The sequence below is a fragment of the Pteropus medius genome, unplaced genomic scaffold, assembly GCF_902729225.1.
Source record: "Pteropus medius unplaced genomic scaffold, Ma_sr-lr_union100, whole genome shotgun sequence".
Lineage (NCBI taxonomy): Eukaryota > Metazoa > Chordata > Mammalia > Chiroptera > Pteropodidae > Pteropus > Pteropus medius.
Genome location: NW_024352784.1, coordinates 5,141,046 through 5,156,929, shown reverse-complemented (window position 1 = coordinate 5,156,929; position 15,884 = coordinate 5,141,046). Strand labels below are relative to the sequence as shown.

Here is a 15,884-nt window from a genome sequence, read left to right as displayed (position 1 = left end):
GTTCTGACTCTCCCATTCTAAGATGGGAAAACAGAGGCCCAAACAGTTCCCCAAACATTTCCTGCAATCTCCCCTAATCTCAGTTATGGGCTGGGTACTGAGTCTGGTGGAGGGAGGCTCACAAAGAACTATTTCCCCGCACATATTGAGCCTACATGTTATAAACCTGGAATTAAGAATTCTAATTCATCACAGGTCTTTTTTTTCCTAATTCATAAATTTCTGCAAAAAGATTGTAAAGCTAATAACATTAGACATTGAGTCCCCTTTATTATGAGAATAATGCCTCATGCAGGTGGCAGCATATAATACTGACCACATATTATAGGACATCTCCGAATTGCAAATCCCAAGTCTCATGTCCTGTGATTCTTGCAGGACCCACGGTCTGCCTCAGGCTGCTTCCTTGAGAACTCCTTGGTGAATCCTAAATTGCTTCCTTCTGTCATTAGTTGGGCCTCCCCAGGGCAGGCAGCACAGGGTTAGTTTTATGTCTCCTCTGCAGATGAGGATCCTGGGGCTCAGCGAGGCCTTGCAGGAGGTATGGCTGAGCCAGGCCTGGATCTCAGATCCCCTGGCAGGGCTAATGCCATGTCCATGTGTCCCTGAATGAGCAGTTACAGTGTGCTGTGCAGGGGGTGGGTGGGTGGGTAGGTGTCCCAGGGTCTTTTCTACCCCAACAGGCAGCAGAGGTGGTGAATGAACATGCTTTCTGTTTTCTTCCTTTCTGAACTCTCTTCTGACCACTTCTCCTGCCTCCTCTGACCTACCCAGCCTGTTGGGAGATCTTGCGTCCAGGTAAAGTTTCTCCCTTCAACCCGATTGACACAACTTCCAGAACTGCAGGGCACTGGGTTGGAAAGAATCTTAGCAGTCACTTTCAATTGCCAGGCTCATGACTAGAAGGGACTAGAAGGGACCAGGGATACATAGTTTCTCCTTTAAAAACCTCACCCTGCTCTTGCATCCCACTCAAGCGACAAGTACCTTTGCAGATAGCAAAGCCAGCTCCAATGACCTGGAGTGGTTCCCATTCAGTCTGAATTACAGAATGTTTTGGAGAAACGCAGGCTTCATGGCTTTCAAACTTCTGCACTAATGAGAATTAACTGCTGGCTGAGTGTTGCTAAGGAGAAGTCCTGTGGAGATCTGCTTTTGTAGACATGATTCCTATGTTGTCAGTTGGAACCAAGTACATTCTAAAAGTGAACGTTTCCCAAATGCAATGGTTTTGCCTCCTCCTGTCATAAGATGGCATATCGCTCATCCCAAGAAATCTTAGTCCCTTTGAAGAGGTGAAATTAATTCCATTCAGTTCAGTTCAATTTAATTCAGTAAAGATTTCCTGAGGTTGCAAACTCAGTCTTCCACCAGCCTTCGTTCTGAGTGCTCACTGAGAACCAAGGGGAGAGGAGGCTCTCTCAGGAGCACTGGCTGGTGGCAGTACCTCCCCGGTTCTTCTCTACCACCCCCTCCCTTTACCCCCCCACAGCTTCAAGCCTCTATGCACAGTGTAGACAGCCCTGAAGCATGGGTCCCATCTAACTTGAGCCACCAGTGCCCAAGGTGTATACACACTGTCCTTGGCATTCTTTTCCCACTCCTATGCCTCCTCCCAGCTTGTAAGAATCCAAGGATCCTTCTCAGGAAAGAGAGGGTTTTCATTTCATTTTGGAGCCGGGAGAATAGGTCCCCCTAGTTCAACTCCTAGAGAGACTGAGGCTCAGAGAGTGGCAGAACTGGGTCTGAGGCCAGATTTCCTACCTCTCAGCCCAGAGCTCTGACCATAAAAGCCTGCCCAGCCCTCAAATTGACAGGGCATTAAGTCTCACAGCTTGAGACTGGGCTCAAAGTTCACTGGGTCTGGGTCTTCGTTTCAGTGATGTGGCCGTGGAACTGCCCTTCACCCTAATGCACCCCAAGCCCAAAGAAGAACCCCCACATCGGGAAGGTAAGCAGGAACTTTGGGTCACTCGGGTGGGGGGTTTCCAGATAGCTGACCCCCTTCTCCACCGGCTTCCATGTTTCTCCATCACCCCATCTCCTTCTAGGTCAGCCCTCAGCCCAGGGTCACCTATCTTCCCCAGCTCCCCAGGATCTTTTGTGAGGTCCACACTCCTATTTTCATCTGACTCCCCAGGAGATAGAGAGGATTGGCTCTGCTCCATGGGGGTGAGGGGAGAAGCTGGGAATGGAGGGTGGGGTGCCTACTGGCCATGCTTGGAACCCTCGTCTTGCATCCAAGTGTAGGGGAAGAGGCTACGAGGGTGAGATGGCCTCTCGACACACCACCCCCATACTTCATTAAGTCTGAGACTGTTTCAGTTGAAAGAGATATTATAGTATGACCACAAAGAAAAATGTTCCCACAATTAAACTATGCAATGCCATCGATTATAAAAATAACCCAAGTTCAGAGATGTGAAAGCGAGGAGGGGGGGGGTGGGGGGGGAGAAAATGGTTGTTAGAGCCAGTGAAAGTCATGCATACAAGAAATGAATCTTAAGTCATATTGGAGACATGCCAAAAGGAGCAAAGCCCAGAGGATTTTCTGTTCTCTTGGGGCTGCAGTGGGCCTCTGGGGGCCCTCCCTGGGCCATCCTCTCCGCCTTTAGGATGGTTTGGGGTGTTTCTGAGACCAAACCAGCCCCTCTTCCCCACTCCCTTCTTACTTTGCCCTCCCTATCTTAGCTTGATTGTTCAGGGCAGGGACCTGTACTCTCATACCCACTCACTGCTAACCCATGGGCGCCTGCCCATGCCCTGTGTTTAGTTCCAGAGAACGAGGCGCCCGTAGATACCAATCTCATAGAACTTGACACAAAGTAAGCGGAACCCTGCCTGCAGATGTCTGGGGGGCGGGCCTCGGGCAGTGGGCGGGGTGACGGGGTCATTTGCATATATGCTTATTAACCCCTGAGGAGCAGCTGGTCTAACCCCGTCTGCTGAGAGCCACCTCTGCCCGCCTCTTCAGCAACCCGCTTGCCTGCATGTGACTTGAAGGACCCTCCGTGCCTGTTCCTCTTCCTCCTGCCTTGGTGGGGTCTGTCTTCCTCCCTCGTCCTTGCACGTCCGTCGGTCAGTCCGTTCGTCCATCCACAGCGCCTGCTCAGCTCACACAGGGCTGGTTCGTGGACCTGGGCTGGGGCTCTTCTGCCTCGCACGCAGCCAACCAGTGGAATCAGGCTGTGGGGTGGGGAAGGTTCTGGGGATCGTATTGCTTCTGACTTCTGAGGACCAATGCGGATTTCCCTGCAGTCAAAGGCCATCGCATCACTGGAAAGTGGCCAGAGGGGCAGGACCTGGGCCGACATCACGAACCACCTCCAGGGCCAAGCAGCTTTCTTGTTCCAGCTCCAAATCCACCCTTCCCTTGTCCCCTGGGAGAAATATGGGATGTGGGGCCTCAAGTCACCCCATGAGGACACCCTATGCAGCTGGCTGAATTCTGGTGGACAGGGGACGCGGGTGGGACTAAGCGAACATGTTTCATGGTAGAAAGGAACTCACTCTTCTTGGAGGTAGTTCCAAATCCTGAAACCCCACTCAGGCACCCCTTTTTCCACCAGTCCCTCCTCTGCTTCCCTATTTAGATTTGCCACCACCACCCCCCAGACCTCTTTCTGTCCAGGATCCCTCAGGGTAGAATGTGAGCTGATACTTCTCTAAAGAAAGGACCTTTACAGTTTTCTCTTCTGTAAGGCAAGCCCATTCCTTCCTGTGCACAAACATGCTTCCTGAGGGTAGTTCTTTGGTTCAGTGGGTGGGGTTTCTTGGGCCTGATCTTGTAGGATTCAGGGTATGTTGTGAAACTACTGGTGGCCTGGCCTCTCACAGCGAGAATAAGTTCTTCCTCTGGCTCTAGCCCAGCCACACTGCTCTCCGCCACCCCAACTCCTCAAGAACTGGGTTACCTTCCAGCCCTTAGGCATGAAAGGCAAACTCATGCCTCTCTCTGGTATTTCCACAACTGGCCAGAGGCCATATATAAACAGTCCACTGTGACTGGTGGATATCCAGATGTGCCAGCCTGGCAGGCCTTTCTGCCCAAGGTCAGCCCTGGAGGCCAGCCTGAGTCCCATCCAGCTGGGCCAGCCCTCTGACCCCTCTGGATAAGCCTACTCTTCCTGCCCTGCAAACACACCCCGTTTTCCTTGTCTTTCCCACCAGTGATGATGACATTGTGTTTGAGGACTTTGCCCGTCAGAGACTGAAAGGCATGAAGGACGACAAGGAAGAGGAGGAGGATGGTACCGGCTCTCCACAGCTCAACGACAGATAGACTGGGGCCGGCCCTCCCCCTGGGCAGCTCCAGGTCCACTTTCCTGCACTAAGTTGCTTATTCGTCTTCTTCCTATTCTGGTCCCCCTCCCCTTTGTTCTTCCGGTTTCTATCAGGGGGGCCCAGTGGTCTTCCAGGTCATGGTGGTGAACCTCTGGCCTCGGGATGGGCCCCACATCACCATGCCAACCCCTCTCACTGCAGTCACCTCTCCATCCCCCCTCTTTTCCTGCTGACCCCAAGAAAGGCCACCGTGGCTCTGGCCTTGGAATTTGACTTGGGATGGGGAGCAGAGAGGGGAGGATGGGGCACAAGGGCTTGGAGGGGTGGGAATGAGGGCTCAAGACAAGTGAGGGATGTCCACAGTCCTAGGTGTTTAATGCAGTCTGGCAGCTCAATGATGACCACGCTGAAGGCCACCCTCTTCCGGATGGGAAGGCAGACTATGAATAGATTCTCAATGCCTTTTGTAGTTCTGACCCACCAAACACCTCTCCCCTTCCACCCATCCCCACCCTTGTGTTTGACAGTGACATTGGTATAGATCCCGAGAGTGGAGAAAGGTAACTGGACTGACTTTCTTACCAGCAGTTCCCTAGTCTAAGGCAAACTGTGTGAACTAGCTCAAGTCTATTTCAGTATTGTCAGGATGTAACCTCCTAGTTACATTGTATCTTATGCGTGTGTTCTATCTGTAAATATGCACAGAGACAGAGAAGGGAGGGGTCTTCAGAAGAGTGAGCCAAAGCTCCAGAGGTTTCCTGAAAGGTGGCTCTGAGAGGTGGGGGCAGGGCGAGAAGGTGAGAACCAGCCCTATTCTCTTCCTTTGTGGATTTAAGAGCAGTCAGTGATCCCTTATGAGAAATAAGGCTGGAGGTCCAGAGGGGCTGGTCCACCCGTGTCCTCCTGCCTCCCCTTGCGGTTCTCCAGGGCTGGACTGCGCTGGCCCTGAAGGCTGGGAGAGAGTGGCTGAGGCCCACGGTCAAAAGGCGGTCCTTCCCCAGAAGGTGGCAGGGTACATCAGATGCCTTCACCTAAAAGAAAGGGGGCTGCTGAGCAGCAAAAACCCTTTGTTTACTTGGGGACTTAATGACCTCCCCCCCAAGTAGTTCCCAGTGTCATGGGAACCCAGAACCCATTGGCTAGTGTTAGTGTGATTGGGACCTGGGGTGTTTCCAGGGCAACAGGGCAGGCAGCTGATATAGTAAAAAGTGTTCAGAGGTATCCATTCTCGAATGGCCTTTGATGCTCCCTTACTGTGTGGCTTTGGGCAAGTTCTTTTCCCTCTCTGGGTCCCAGTTCTTCACCTAGAAAACAAAGGGGTTTGACTGGATGATCACAAAGGGCCCCCCAGCTCTGGCCCCTAAGAATTTGTAAACATTAAAGCTTCTGGTCTGGTGGGTGGAGCCAGAGCCACTGACTGTTCTGTCTGCCTCCAATGAGGGTTCATTAGACCTAGCGGTGGCAGGGCCGTGGAGAGCTCCTACCCCCAACCCCAGGCCTGGAAGGGGCCTTTCTTGGACCCTCGGAGGGTTGCCTGATGTCAAGATGTGGCCACAGCTAGTATGAGCTGCTCGGCCCTAGGGCCCAAGTATTACAAAAGGACAGAGCTTGTATTGTCTGAGGCATGGGTGTGGGGATGAGGGGCTTGTGATAATATTTCCAATAGCTCTCAGCCCCCAGTGGATGCAGACTCCTGAAGTTTACCTTATACTCAATCAAGTATATTGATTTGTGGGCAAGGGGCTCTCTTAATTCCTGCTCCCTTCTATCTCTATCCCATACTTGTCTGAAAAGGGAGACAACAAATTTTACTATACAAGTTGAATCTCAACACTTTTCAGTCCAGCCCCTCCTGGGGTGGACTGGGCAACTATTTCCCATGCTTGGCACTGCACCTTAGCCCTCCCCTTCTGAAAATCATGAAGACTCAATCCTAGGGACCCTTACCCTAGGTAGGGACCAAGTCAGCTCGGGACAGTCACACTCCCCTGGCCAGTTCTGGGATCCTAGCTGCAGGTACCTTGGGCATCCAGCCCCTACGAGAGCTTGCAGGGCACTTTGCACCTCATCGGGAAGCTCTAGAGTTGATGAAATGCTAGAGCAATGCACGATAAGTATATGGTCTCCAGTGTCTTCCTCTGGAAACTTTGTGGCTGGTACAAGATCCTTTAGAATTTGAGATAATCACTCCCCTATAAACCTCCCCCGCTCCATCCTTAACTTGTGCACACAAGACTTGTCAGGCTGGTTTCATGAGCCTCCTTCCCCTTAACATCTCTCTCACCCTTTTGGGTATATCCCAGCATTTACCTGAAATTTTTCCAGCCGTAGAAAGCATTATAGCCGTGTCTAGCTCTTTACTCTTTGGGCACAGGACTACAGAAGGGCAGAGGACAAGTTCATTTGAATTTGGCTTAACCATCCTTGGCTGATAACTTCTCTGCTCAGTGCCAAGCACTGGAGACAAAGAGATGGGTCAGTCCTAGCCCCTGTCCTCAGGAAGTTCATGGTCTGAGGAAAGTCATGAGGGGAAGAATAAGGGGCCATTGCATTCAGGGCTCCATGGCTGCTGCTAGTCCATATAGTGCCTTGATGTGAATTAGAAACAGTGCCCTTTCCAGGTGGACTCAGCCCATATTCGAATGTACAGCTTTGTGAATGGCGCACAACCTGGAGTTTAGCTCCACTTGCCCCTGGGTCGGGTGCCCTCCTGGACAGCCAAGAGCTGGAGCCCAGAGGCCACTCAGGCCCGGAGTGTTTCCTCTGGCCTCTTCCTGAGAGAAAGGACCAGATCATCTTTCCAAGTTTCTGGTTGACTCCAGACCCCACTCCCCCTGTATTCCCCCAACATGACTGAAAGCTTCTCTGCAGGGCCCCTCTCCATTTGGAGGCATGTGAGCCTTTGGAGTGAAACTGGAGGTTGGGGAGCCCCACTGGGCCCCAGGCACCAGCCCACTGTGTCGGGGACTTTCCAGTGGGCCATGGGGGTGGCATGTAGGTAGCAGTCTAGACAGGAAGGAAGAGCATGGTCTTGAGTGAAAATCCCTAGGCAGAAGGCCAACAATGAGAAATTAAGGATTAGGTTATTTGGTAGGACTTCACAGGCTTCCTCAGCCCCAGGGCCCAGACAGGTGACAGCGGGCTCACCTGGGGTGTTGGTTCAGCTGGAGAAGTTGCTGACAAGCTGGTTCCCACATGGTGCAGTGGAAAGCACACTACCCTGGAAGTCCATAATGCCTCTCAGTCCTGGCTGTCACCAACCAACTGAGTAGTCTTGTGCACATCGCTCAACCTCTTGGGCCCTGTTTCTCTGACTAGAGAAATGGGACAGTAATCTCTTCCCCACATAGCTCAAGGAATTGTGAGGTCCAGAAGGATGAAAGCCAGTGGAGATGAAAGTCAGTCCTGTAAATTGCAAATGGCTGCATGGCCCTGAACCTACCACGTTGGGGGAGTGGCACAAGGTTACATAGGAGTTTGCTGTAGGCTGAGCTCTCCTCCCACCGCTGTTCATCTCTTGCCCACTTCTCTCTTAGATGGGTATCAACCAGCATGAGATGCATCTAATCTGGCTTTGGTGACCCAGCTGAGAGGGAAATTGAGATACTATTCAAGAATGCCATGCCCACGGATAGTGGTCCCAGCAACCAAGACAGAGAAACGAGATATAGATATTGTCATTGATTGGGACAGGTGCCATCTCAGACCTTCCCAGGCTCAGTGTCACCCACATTTCCCATCTCTCAGCCTGTGCCTGTATAGAGGCCAGGAAGCCTTGGCTCAGGTCCAGGTTAGGGAATCACTACTCCATCAAAGAACCGCAAGGGTGAGGTGGAATAGAAATTGCCTGCCCCTTCCCTTCAAAGTACAAGGCCCCCTCTAGGGTCAGCTGCAGTTGCCAATGCCTCTTGATGACACTTGGGAGGAATTCGGGCTCAGGGAAAACGCTGAGAGTTGAGCCCCAGCTGACTCATCCCCCAGTGGTTTCAGCAACTCACCAAGGCAGCTTCTCTCCTTCCAGTGACTGGGGACTGGACATTCTCCACCCCTTCCGGAAGAAGGCATAAGGCCCCAATCTTGAACTCTTATAGGGTCTCATGGGCATAGGCCTATACCTGTTCTGACACTTTTTAAAGTCAACAAGGACCAAAACAGACTCTCTTCACCCTCATGCGTAAGCTCGCATTGGGCCTGGTGTTTTGCTATCTTGGCCCAGGCAGCTCCATCATTTTGCCCTCCCTCCAGGACTGAAATGGCCTACCTGTTGGGGCAGGATCACCACCTCTGATACTCCCTTGCAGGGACATTGCACAGTAGCTTCAAAGAGAGGCCTGTTGAAAGGGGAGTATCCTCCTTCCCCAACACTCTATCCCAACTCTTCACCCTAAAACAGAAATCAAAGCACAGGTCCCTAGGACCCATGATCTGTAAACACTCTAACACAGTGGTTTTCAAACCAGGTGCTGTGGAACCCCTGGTGTTCCACAGAGCTTTGTCAGGGGCTGTAAAGTGGGAAGAGAGGAGTGGAGGCATAGGCTAGGTCTCTAGCCCTCACCCCATTCCCATTTTTAACAGAACAACTCTGCTTTTATCTGTCTTGCCTATTGAGGTTTTACCTTCAAACTTTCTTTTGAAGAAACAATTCTTTAAACCACCATTCTGAGATTTGATCTTAAACCAGCAAGCACGGTTCTATTCTTGCTTTTCATGTTGGAATGGCTCTAGCATTCCAGTACCAAGATACTTGGGTCACAAACCCTGGCCCCAGCATTTGCTTATTCACACACACACACACACACACACTGACATTTTAGCCCCCCATCTGAAGCTCTAGCCTAGGTTTCATTTGGGCAGGGGCCCGGTGCTCCATGAAGATGGATCTTGACCCTGAAATTGGCCCTTGTAGCATGGAGAACTGTGGAGCAAGGCAACAGGCCCAACCCTTACCCCAGGACTAGTGTCTGCACCCCAGTATGATATCCAACTCTCCTGGCCCAGGACCATGGGATGACAAAAGGAGCAGTGTGATGGGAGAAGGAGAAACTAATGTCAAGGTCCTCTTTAAATACAGCCAGATAGATGAAAGTCCAGGTTTCATAAAAGAAATGCTGAGAAAAGACTTTATGACAAAAGTCCTGTGAGGGCAGGATCTGTCCAGAAACCTTTTAGGCAGCAAGTTTCCCTCCAGCAATTCTAATAGGATTCCACTCCCACATTCGTGGATAACCACAGGGTGTGGGCCACCGGGAGGTGACTGAAGAGGGGCTGGTCCCCCACGTGCAGTCTCTCTGCCAGCCTGCCTCTGTTCCCGGGCCCCTCACCAGGACTGACTAAGGGGTAGGCACTTGGGTGAGACCTGGAACCAGCCCTTGGCACAAAATCTTGCTTGTCCCCTCCCCCGCAGGGTATTCTAGGTGAAAATGTAAGCTTAGGGCACAGCAAGCCACTTGGAATGGGAGAAAGTGTGCCAACTGGTGTTCTACATTCAGTCTGAGTGTGCCCTTGGGAACTCACTAACCTCAGGCCTCCATGTGGGGGCTAGTGCCAGTCTCTGTCCACCTCACAGGGATTACTACAAGGGTCATAGGAGGGGTGGGTAAGAGAGATGGTATCATATGAGAGGTGGGAGCCTCACAGACTTGGCTTGCAGCCATGACCTGCACTGCAGATCAGCAGAGCACTCAGGGGAACGAGTACAGGACGCGCCATCTTACCAGGACACCTCTGCTATGGCCCAGGCACAGACGTTGCAGTGGGTGGGGTTCCTCTTTCTACTCAGTGGGAGCCAACACTCAGCCTGGCACAGTGACTGTGTGCAGGTACTGGGAGCAGGGAGTGACAGGTGGCTGGGACAGGTCTCCAAGTCTGTGGCCCTTTTGTTAAGTAATTATTTTGTGTTACCTTATTCCTGGGCCACCTCCCAGATTTATTTGTTGTACCTGTGGCATTCCTTATTATGTCAGATAAGTTATTCCAGTTTATTCAATTCTAACAGGAAAAATGAATAAAAGAATCATAAATAGGAGACCATTAAGGTCTTTTGTGACAGATGCTGGCTGTGCTTTTATTTCTGTCTCATAAGCCCCTGGCAGAACATAGACTAGAAAATGCTGTCCCTCACAGTCTGGATGAGTGGACAGGGTCCATGGCTGAGTCAGGTTCTTTCTTCCCTCGTCTGTGACCCCAGCTTCAACCAATTTCTCCCACCCACTTTTGGAGACTACCAAGAAGGCTTTCTCCCTCCCCCTCCCTCACCACTTCCCAGCCTTATGGCCTTGGGAAAGTTGCCAAAACTCTGATCACTCTCTGACACCACTGAATTCCATCTTCTCTTTGGCATGACCACTTCAGCTGGAGCCCTGCCCCGGTTCCAGCCCCGGTTCCAGCCCCAGTTCTTGTTTGGTTCTCATTTGATGCTCTGCTAGGTATTTCTGAAGTCACTTCAGTTTTCCATGACTTACCCTCTTCCTGTCCCAAAAGAACATGTGGGAGGAGTGAGGATATAGGTGAGGGATATTCAGAGTTCTAACTTCTAATGTACTATATAAACACAAAAGGAAGATGCTGATGAATATAAGATGACTTTTTTAGAAAACTGATTATATATATAAAAAAAAATTTTTTTTTTACCTTCTTGTAAAATAATGTGCAACCTAGATCAAAGCATTGCCCTTCTGGTTGGCCAAAAGGGGGTCTGTTTCCTTGGTGCTCCCTTTCAGCCACAGAAAGGCAATGGGAAAATACCGACGTGTGAATCAGAAGACTTGAGTTAGAGTTTTCGTTCTGCTGTCTCATAGACTGTATCAGTCTGAGTACAGATAAACTGAGCCTATGCCAGTATTTCAAGAGCAGGAATTTCACTGAAGTAACTGGTTATAAAGTTGTTGCAAGAGTTGAAAGGGCAAACGGGATGTAAAGCTACCCAGAGATCAGGTACAACAGGAAACTATGACAACCTGTAGGGTGAAAGGACAAGGGAGAGGAGGTGGTGGTATGGAGCTGAGGAACCAGGGCAGCCCAGGGATGATGAGAGAGAGAGAGAGAGAGAGAGAGAGAGAGAGAGAGAGTATCTGAGGAACCTAGACCACAGAAGAAACACAGCTATTGCTGAGATGCTGCACAAAGCAGAGTGGGAGAAATACTCTGGTTTCTCCTGCCCTCCAGTTGCATGCCTGTGCCTCCTATTGGCAGAATCTAATTAAAAGCTAATTTTCAAGGGATCTTGGGAAATGTAGTTTGCAATGGTTGATGTCCTGCAGTACAGAGCAGGAGGTCAGGGGATTAGATCAGAGACCAAAGAGGCGAATCACCAGCTCTTCCTTAATCTTCTCATCCAAAAAAATAGAAATAATCACATTGTCCTAGATACCACAATTTAGAAGGAGTGCCCTGACATCAAACCAGGACTCTGAGCATGGCTGAGGTATTTATTATTGCCTTAGCACTGAGCTTTTCTCTTGTTTTCACTGTCTTCATGGTGGTTTGGGACTTAGTTTCTCTAGCTTTTAAAAAAACTCCAGTAAACCAAAATAAACTGGATAGTTGTTTCAAATTCTGTTCAAAACGGAATAAGCCCACTATCGCTTATCTCTCTTACTGGATTAAATCCAAAACACAACTACCTAGTGACTCTGAAATTTAAACAAAAGCAGGCAGACGGTGCAGAAGAGTCAAAATTGGGAGAAGTAATCTACATGGGGTAAATTTCCCCTTCTTTTCTCTTTTATGGATTTATGCTGAGATTAAAACTACCAACAACAGAAGGTGAGACAGAACTTAGGGTCTGAACCTAAATTAGTTGATTGCCTCTTGAAACAACAACAAAATCAACATCCTATAAAGGGTTATAAAAGGACTGAGTCTATATAATATAAATTCATAATGTCCAGGACACAATATGAAATTACTTGACATTTAAAGAACCAGAAAAATATGACCAATTCTCAAGGGAAAACACAATCAACATATGCCAACTCTAAGATGAATTAGATTTGGAATTATTAGAAAAGAGTTTGAAGTAGCTATTATAACTTGAAATTACAGAAAGATAGTTCTCAGCAGAGATAAGGAAACTAAAAAAATTAGCCAAATGAAATTTTTAAGACTGAAAAATAAAATATCTAAAATAAAAAATTCACTGGATGGGCTCAATAGCTGAATGGAGGAGACAGAGGAAAGAGTCAATGAACTTGAAGCTAAATCAGTAAAAAGTATTCAATCTGAAAAACAGGAAAAAAACATTGAAAATAATTAAGAGATTCAGGGACCTATGAAATAATATAGGGTCTAAGATTCAAGTTATTGGATTCACAGAGGAGAGGAGAGATACTGTTGCAGAAAAATATATTTGCATGAAAGGCATAAATTTACAAATTCAAGAAGCTCAGCAAATCTCAAATAGGTTCAACTCAAAGAAAACCACATAGAGATACAGATAACCTAACTGCTGGAAACCAAAGATAAATTTTAAAATCTTGAAAGCAGCCAGAGAAAATGACACATTATTATATGTTTTTTTTTTTCCTACAAAGAATGATGATTTGATGTGGCTTTCTCAACAGAAAATATGGAGGCCAGGAGAGAGTGGAACATCTTTAAAGTGCTAAAAGAAAAGAACTGTCAATCCAGAATTTTGTATCCAGTGAAAATATCCTTCCGGAATGATGTAAAATAAAGAGATTCTTAAATGAAGGAAAACTAAGAGAATTTGTCACCAGCAGATCTGCTCTCGAAAAAAGCTGAAAGAAATTCTTTAGGTTGAAAGGAAATGATTCCAGAGATAAACCTATATCTTTAGAAATTAAGAGGAAAACAAATGGTAATTGTTTGGGTAAATATAAAAGGCTCTCTTAGTCCTTTAAAATATGTGCGACTGTTGAAAGAAAAAATTATAAATTTTCTGTAGAGTTATCAATGTATATAAACGAAACATATGGCAACTATAATGTAAAGTTAGTGGGGGAAGGTAATAAGATCTATTTCTTTCTAAGGCTTTTGTATTATACTTGAAGTGATACGATATTAATCCTAAGTATACTGTGAAAGGTTATGTATATATATTGTGACTCCTAGAGAAACCAAAAATATAGATAAATTAAAATACCATACTAAAAATATTGAAATAGTCTAGAAGGCAGGAAAGTTGGAACCAAAGAATAAAAAACAGAGGAGACATACAAAAAGTAAAAGTGATAGACCTAAATCCAATGATATCAATAACTATATTAAATGTAAATGGTCTATACGTAACAATTAAAAGACAGAGCTTGTCAGATTAAATTTAAAAATATAAGATCCAAATATATGCTATCTACAAGAAACCTTCTTTAAATATAAAGACAAAGATAAGTTGTGCAGATAATCATAAAAAGGAAAACTGCAGTGGTTATATTAATATCAGACAAGGTAGAGTTCGGAATAATGACTGCTAACAGGAATAAAGAGAGACATAATATAAAAAACAAAAGTGTCAACATACCAAGGAATATAACAAGTCTAAATGTATATGCATCTAGTAATGGTGTTTCCAAATATTTGAAGCAAAACTTGATAGAACTGAAAGGAGAAATATACAAACCCACAACACTTCCAGAGCCAGAAGACAGAAAATGAGTAAGGTTGTAGAAGACCTGAATGACGCTATCAATTAACTTGGCCTAGTTAACATTAATAGAACATTTCACCTCAAAACAAAAAAATATACATTCTTTTCAAGTCCACATGGAACATTCACCAAGAAATATCTTTTCTGACAATAACAGAATTAAACTAGAAACTAATAACAGAAAGGTATCTGGAAAATTCACATATACTGGAAAATTAAGCAACACATTTCTAAATGGGTCAAAGAGAAAATCACAAGGAAAATTATAAAATACTGCGAATTAAATGAAAATGAAAAAAATAATTTACTGGATGCAGCTAAATTATTTCAATAGATGAGGAAATGGTATTTGACAAAATTAAATATCCATTTGTAAAGAAAAAAACACTAAACTTTCTTAATATTACAATGGGCATCTACAAAACATCCACAGTTAACACCATTCTTAATGGTGAAAGACAATGTTTTTCCTCCAAGGCAAGGATGATTATTTTCTCCCATTTAAGACCTCCCTAGTGCTAGGAAGGTCCTAGCTAGTGAAGTAGGGCAAGAAAAAGATATAAAAGACCTACAAATTATAAGGGAAGAAATAAAATGACCTCTATTCACAGACAGCATGATTATTTATGTAGAAAATCCCAAGAAATCTACCAAAAAAGCTAATAAGTGAGTTTACATAAATTGCAAGATACATGATCAATACACAAAAATCAATTGTACTTCTGTATAGTAACAACTAGAAATTGAAATCAAACAACTAGAAATTGAAATTTAAAAGATAATGCCAAATACATAAATATAAATATACATAATACTATCTAAAATAGCACAGAACTAAAACTATTTGTTATGTTTATACATAAATAAAACTTTATGTTATGTTTATACATAAATAGTTTTAGTTCTGTGCTATTTTAGATGGTATTATGTATATTTATATTTATGTATAAATATAACATTTATTTTTGTATAAATAAAATATGCAAAATATGTGCATAATCCCTGTGCCCATCTCTAAAGCACAAAATGTTGATGAAAGAAATCAAAGAGAACGGAAACAAACTGAGACATGTACTATGTTCGTGGATTAGAAGATTCAGTATTGTTAATATACCAATCCTCTTTGAACTGACTATAGATTCATTGAAATCCAAATCAAGTTTTCTGCAGGATGTTTTTCATAGGTAGACAAGCTGATTCTAAAATTTATATGAAAAGATAAAGGAACTAGAGTAACTAAGCAATTTTTAAAAGGTACAAAATTGGAGTTCTCTGCTACCCGATCTCAAGACTATGAAGCTATAGTAATCAAGACAGTGTGGTAGTGGTGAAAGAATAGATACCTACAAAAGTGGGACAAAATCCAGAAACCAGAAATAGACTTGCACATATACTGTCAATCGATTTTCCAAAAAGGTGCAAAGGCATTCCAATTGTTGTCTCTTCCATAAATAGTGCTGGTGAGGACGTGGAGGAACTCGTACACTGCTGGTGGAAATGCAAAATGATACAGAAAAATTTATTTTTCAATTACAGTTGACCGCCAGGCATGATGGCATGCGCCTGTACTCCCAGCTACTCAGGAGGCTGAGGCAGGAGGATCGCTTGAGCCCAGGAGTTCTGGGTTGTAGTGTGCTATGCCGATTGGGTGTCTGCACTAAGTTCAGCATCAATATGGTGACCTCCCGGGAGTGGGGGACTACCAGGTTGCCTAAGGAGGGGTGAGCTGGACCAGGTCGGAAATGGAGCAGGTCAAAACTCCCGTGCTGATCAATTACAGTTGACCTACAATATTATATTAGTTTCAGGTGTATAACATTGTGATTACACATTTATACAACTTATTAAGTGATCACTCTGACAAGTCTAGTACCCAACTGACACTATACATAATTATTACAATATTATTGACTATATTCCCTGTGCTGTGGTACAGACACTTTGGAAAACAGTTTGGCAGTTTCTTACAAATTTAAACATACTATAAGACTTAGCA

At 45.9% G+C, this 15,884-nt stretch overlaps 1 protein-coding gene across 5 annotated transcripts in view; it reads left to right on the top strand.

The window, feature by feature from the left end:
- Positions 1-8,036, top strand: part of ARRB1 (arrestin beta 1) — a 67,746-nt gene extending 59,710 nt beyond the window's left edge. For 3 of the 5 annotated variants that reach the window (XM_039848058.1, XM_039848059.1, XM_039848057.1), the window contains exons 13-15: positions 1,881-1,951; positions 2,774-2,825; positions 3,259-4,164. In XM_039848058.1, the coding sequence (XP_039703992.1) occupies positions 1,881-1,951; positions 2,774-2,825; positions 3,259-3,445 (310 nt within the window). In that variant the 3' untranslated portion in view covers positions 3,446-4,164. The other 2 variants (XM_039848061.1, XM_039848060.1) reach the window with 1 other exon arrangement.
- The last annotated feature ends 7,848 nt before the right edge of the window (positions 8,037-15,884 follow it).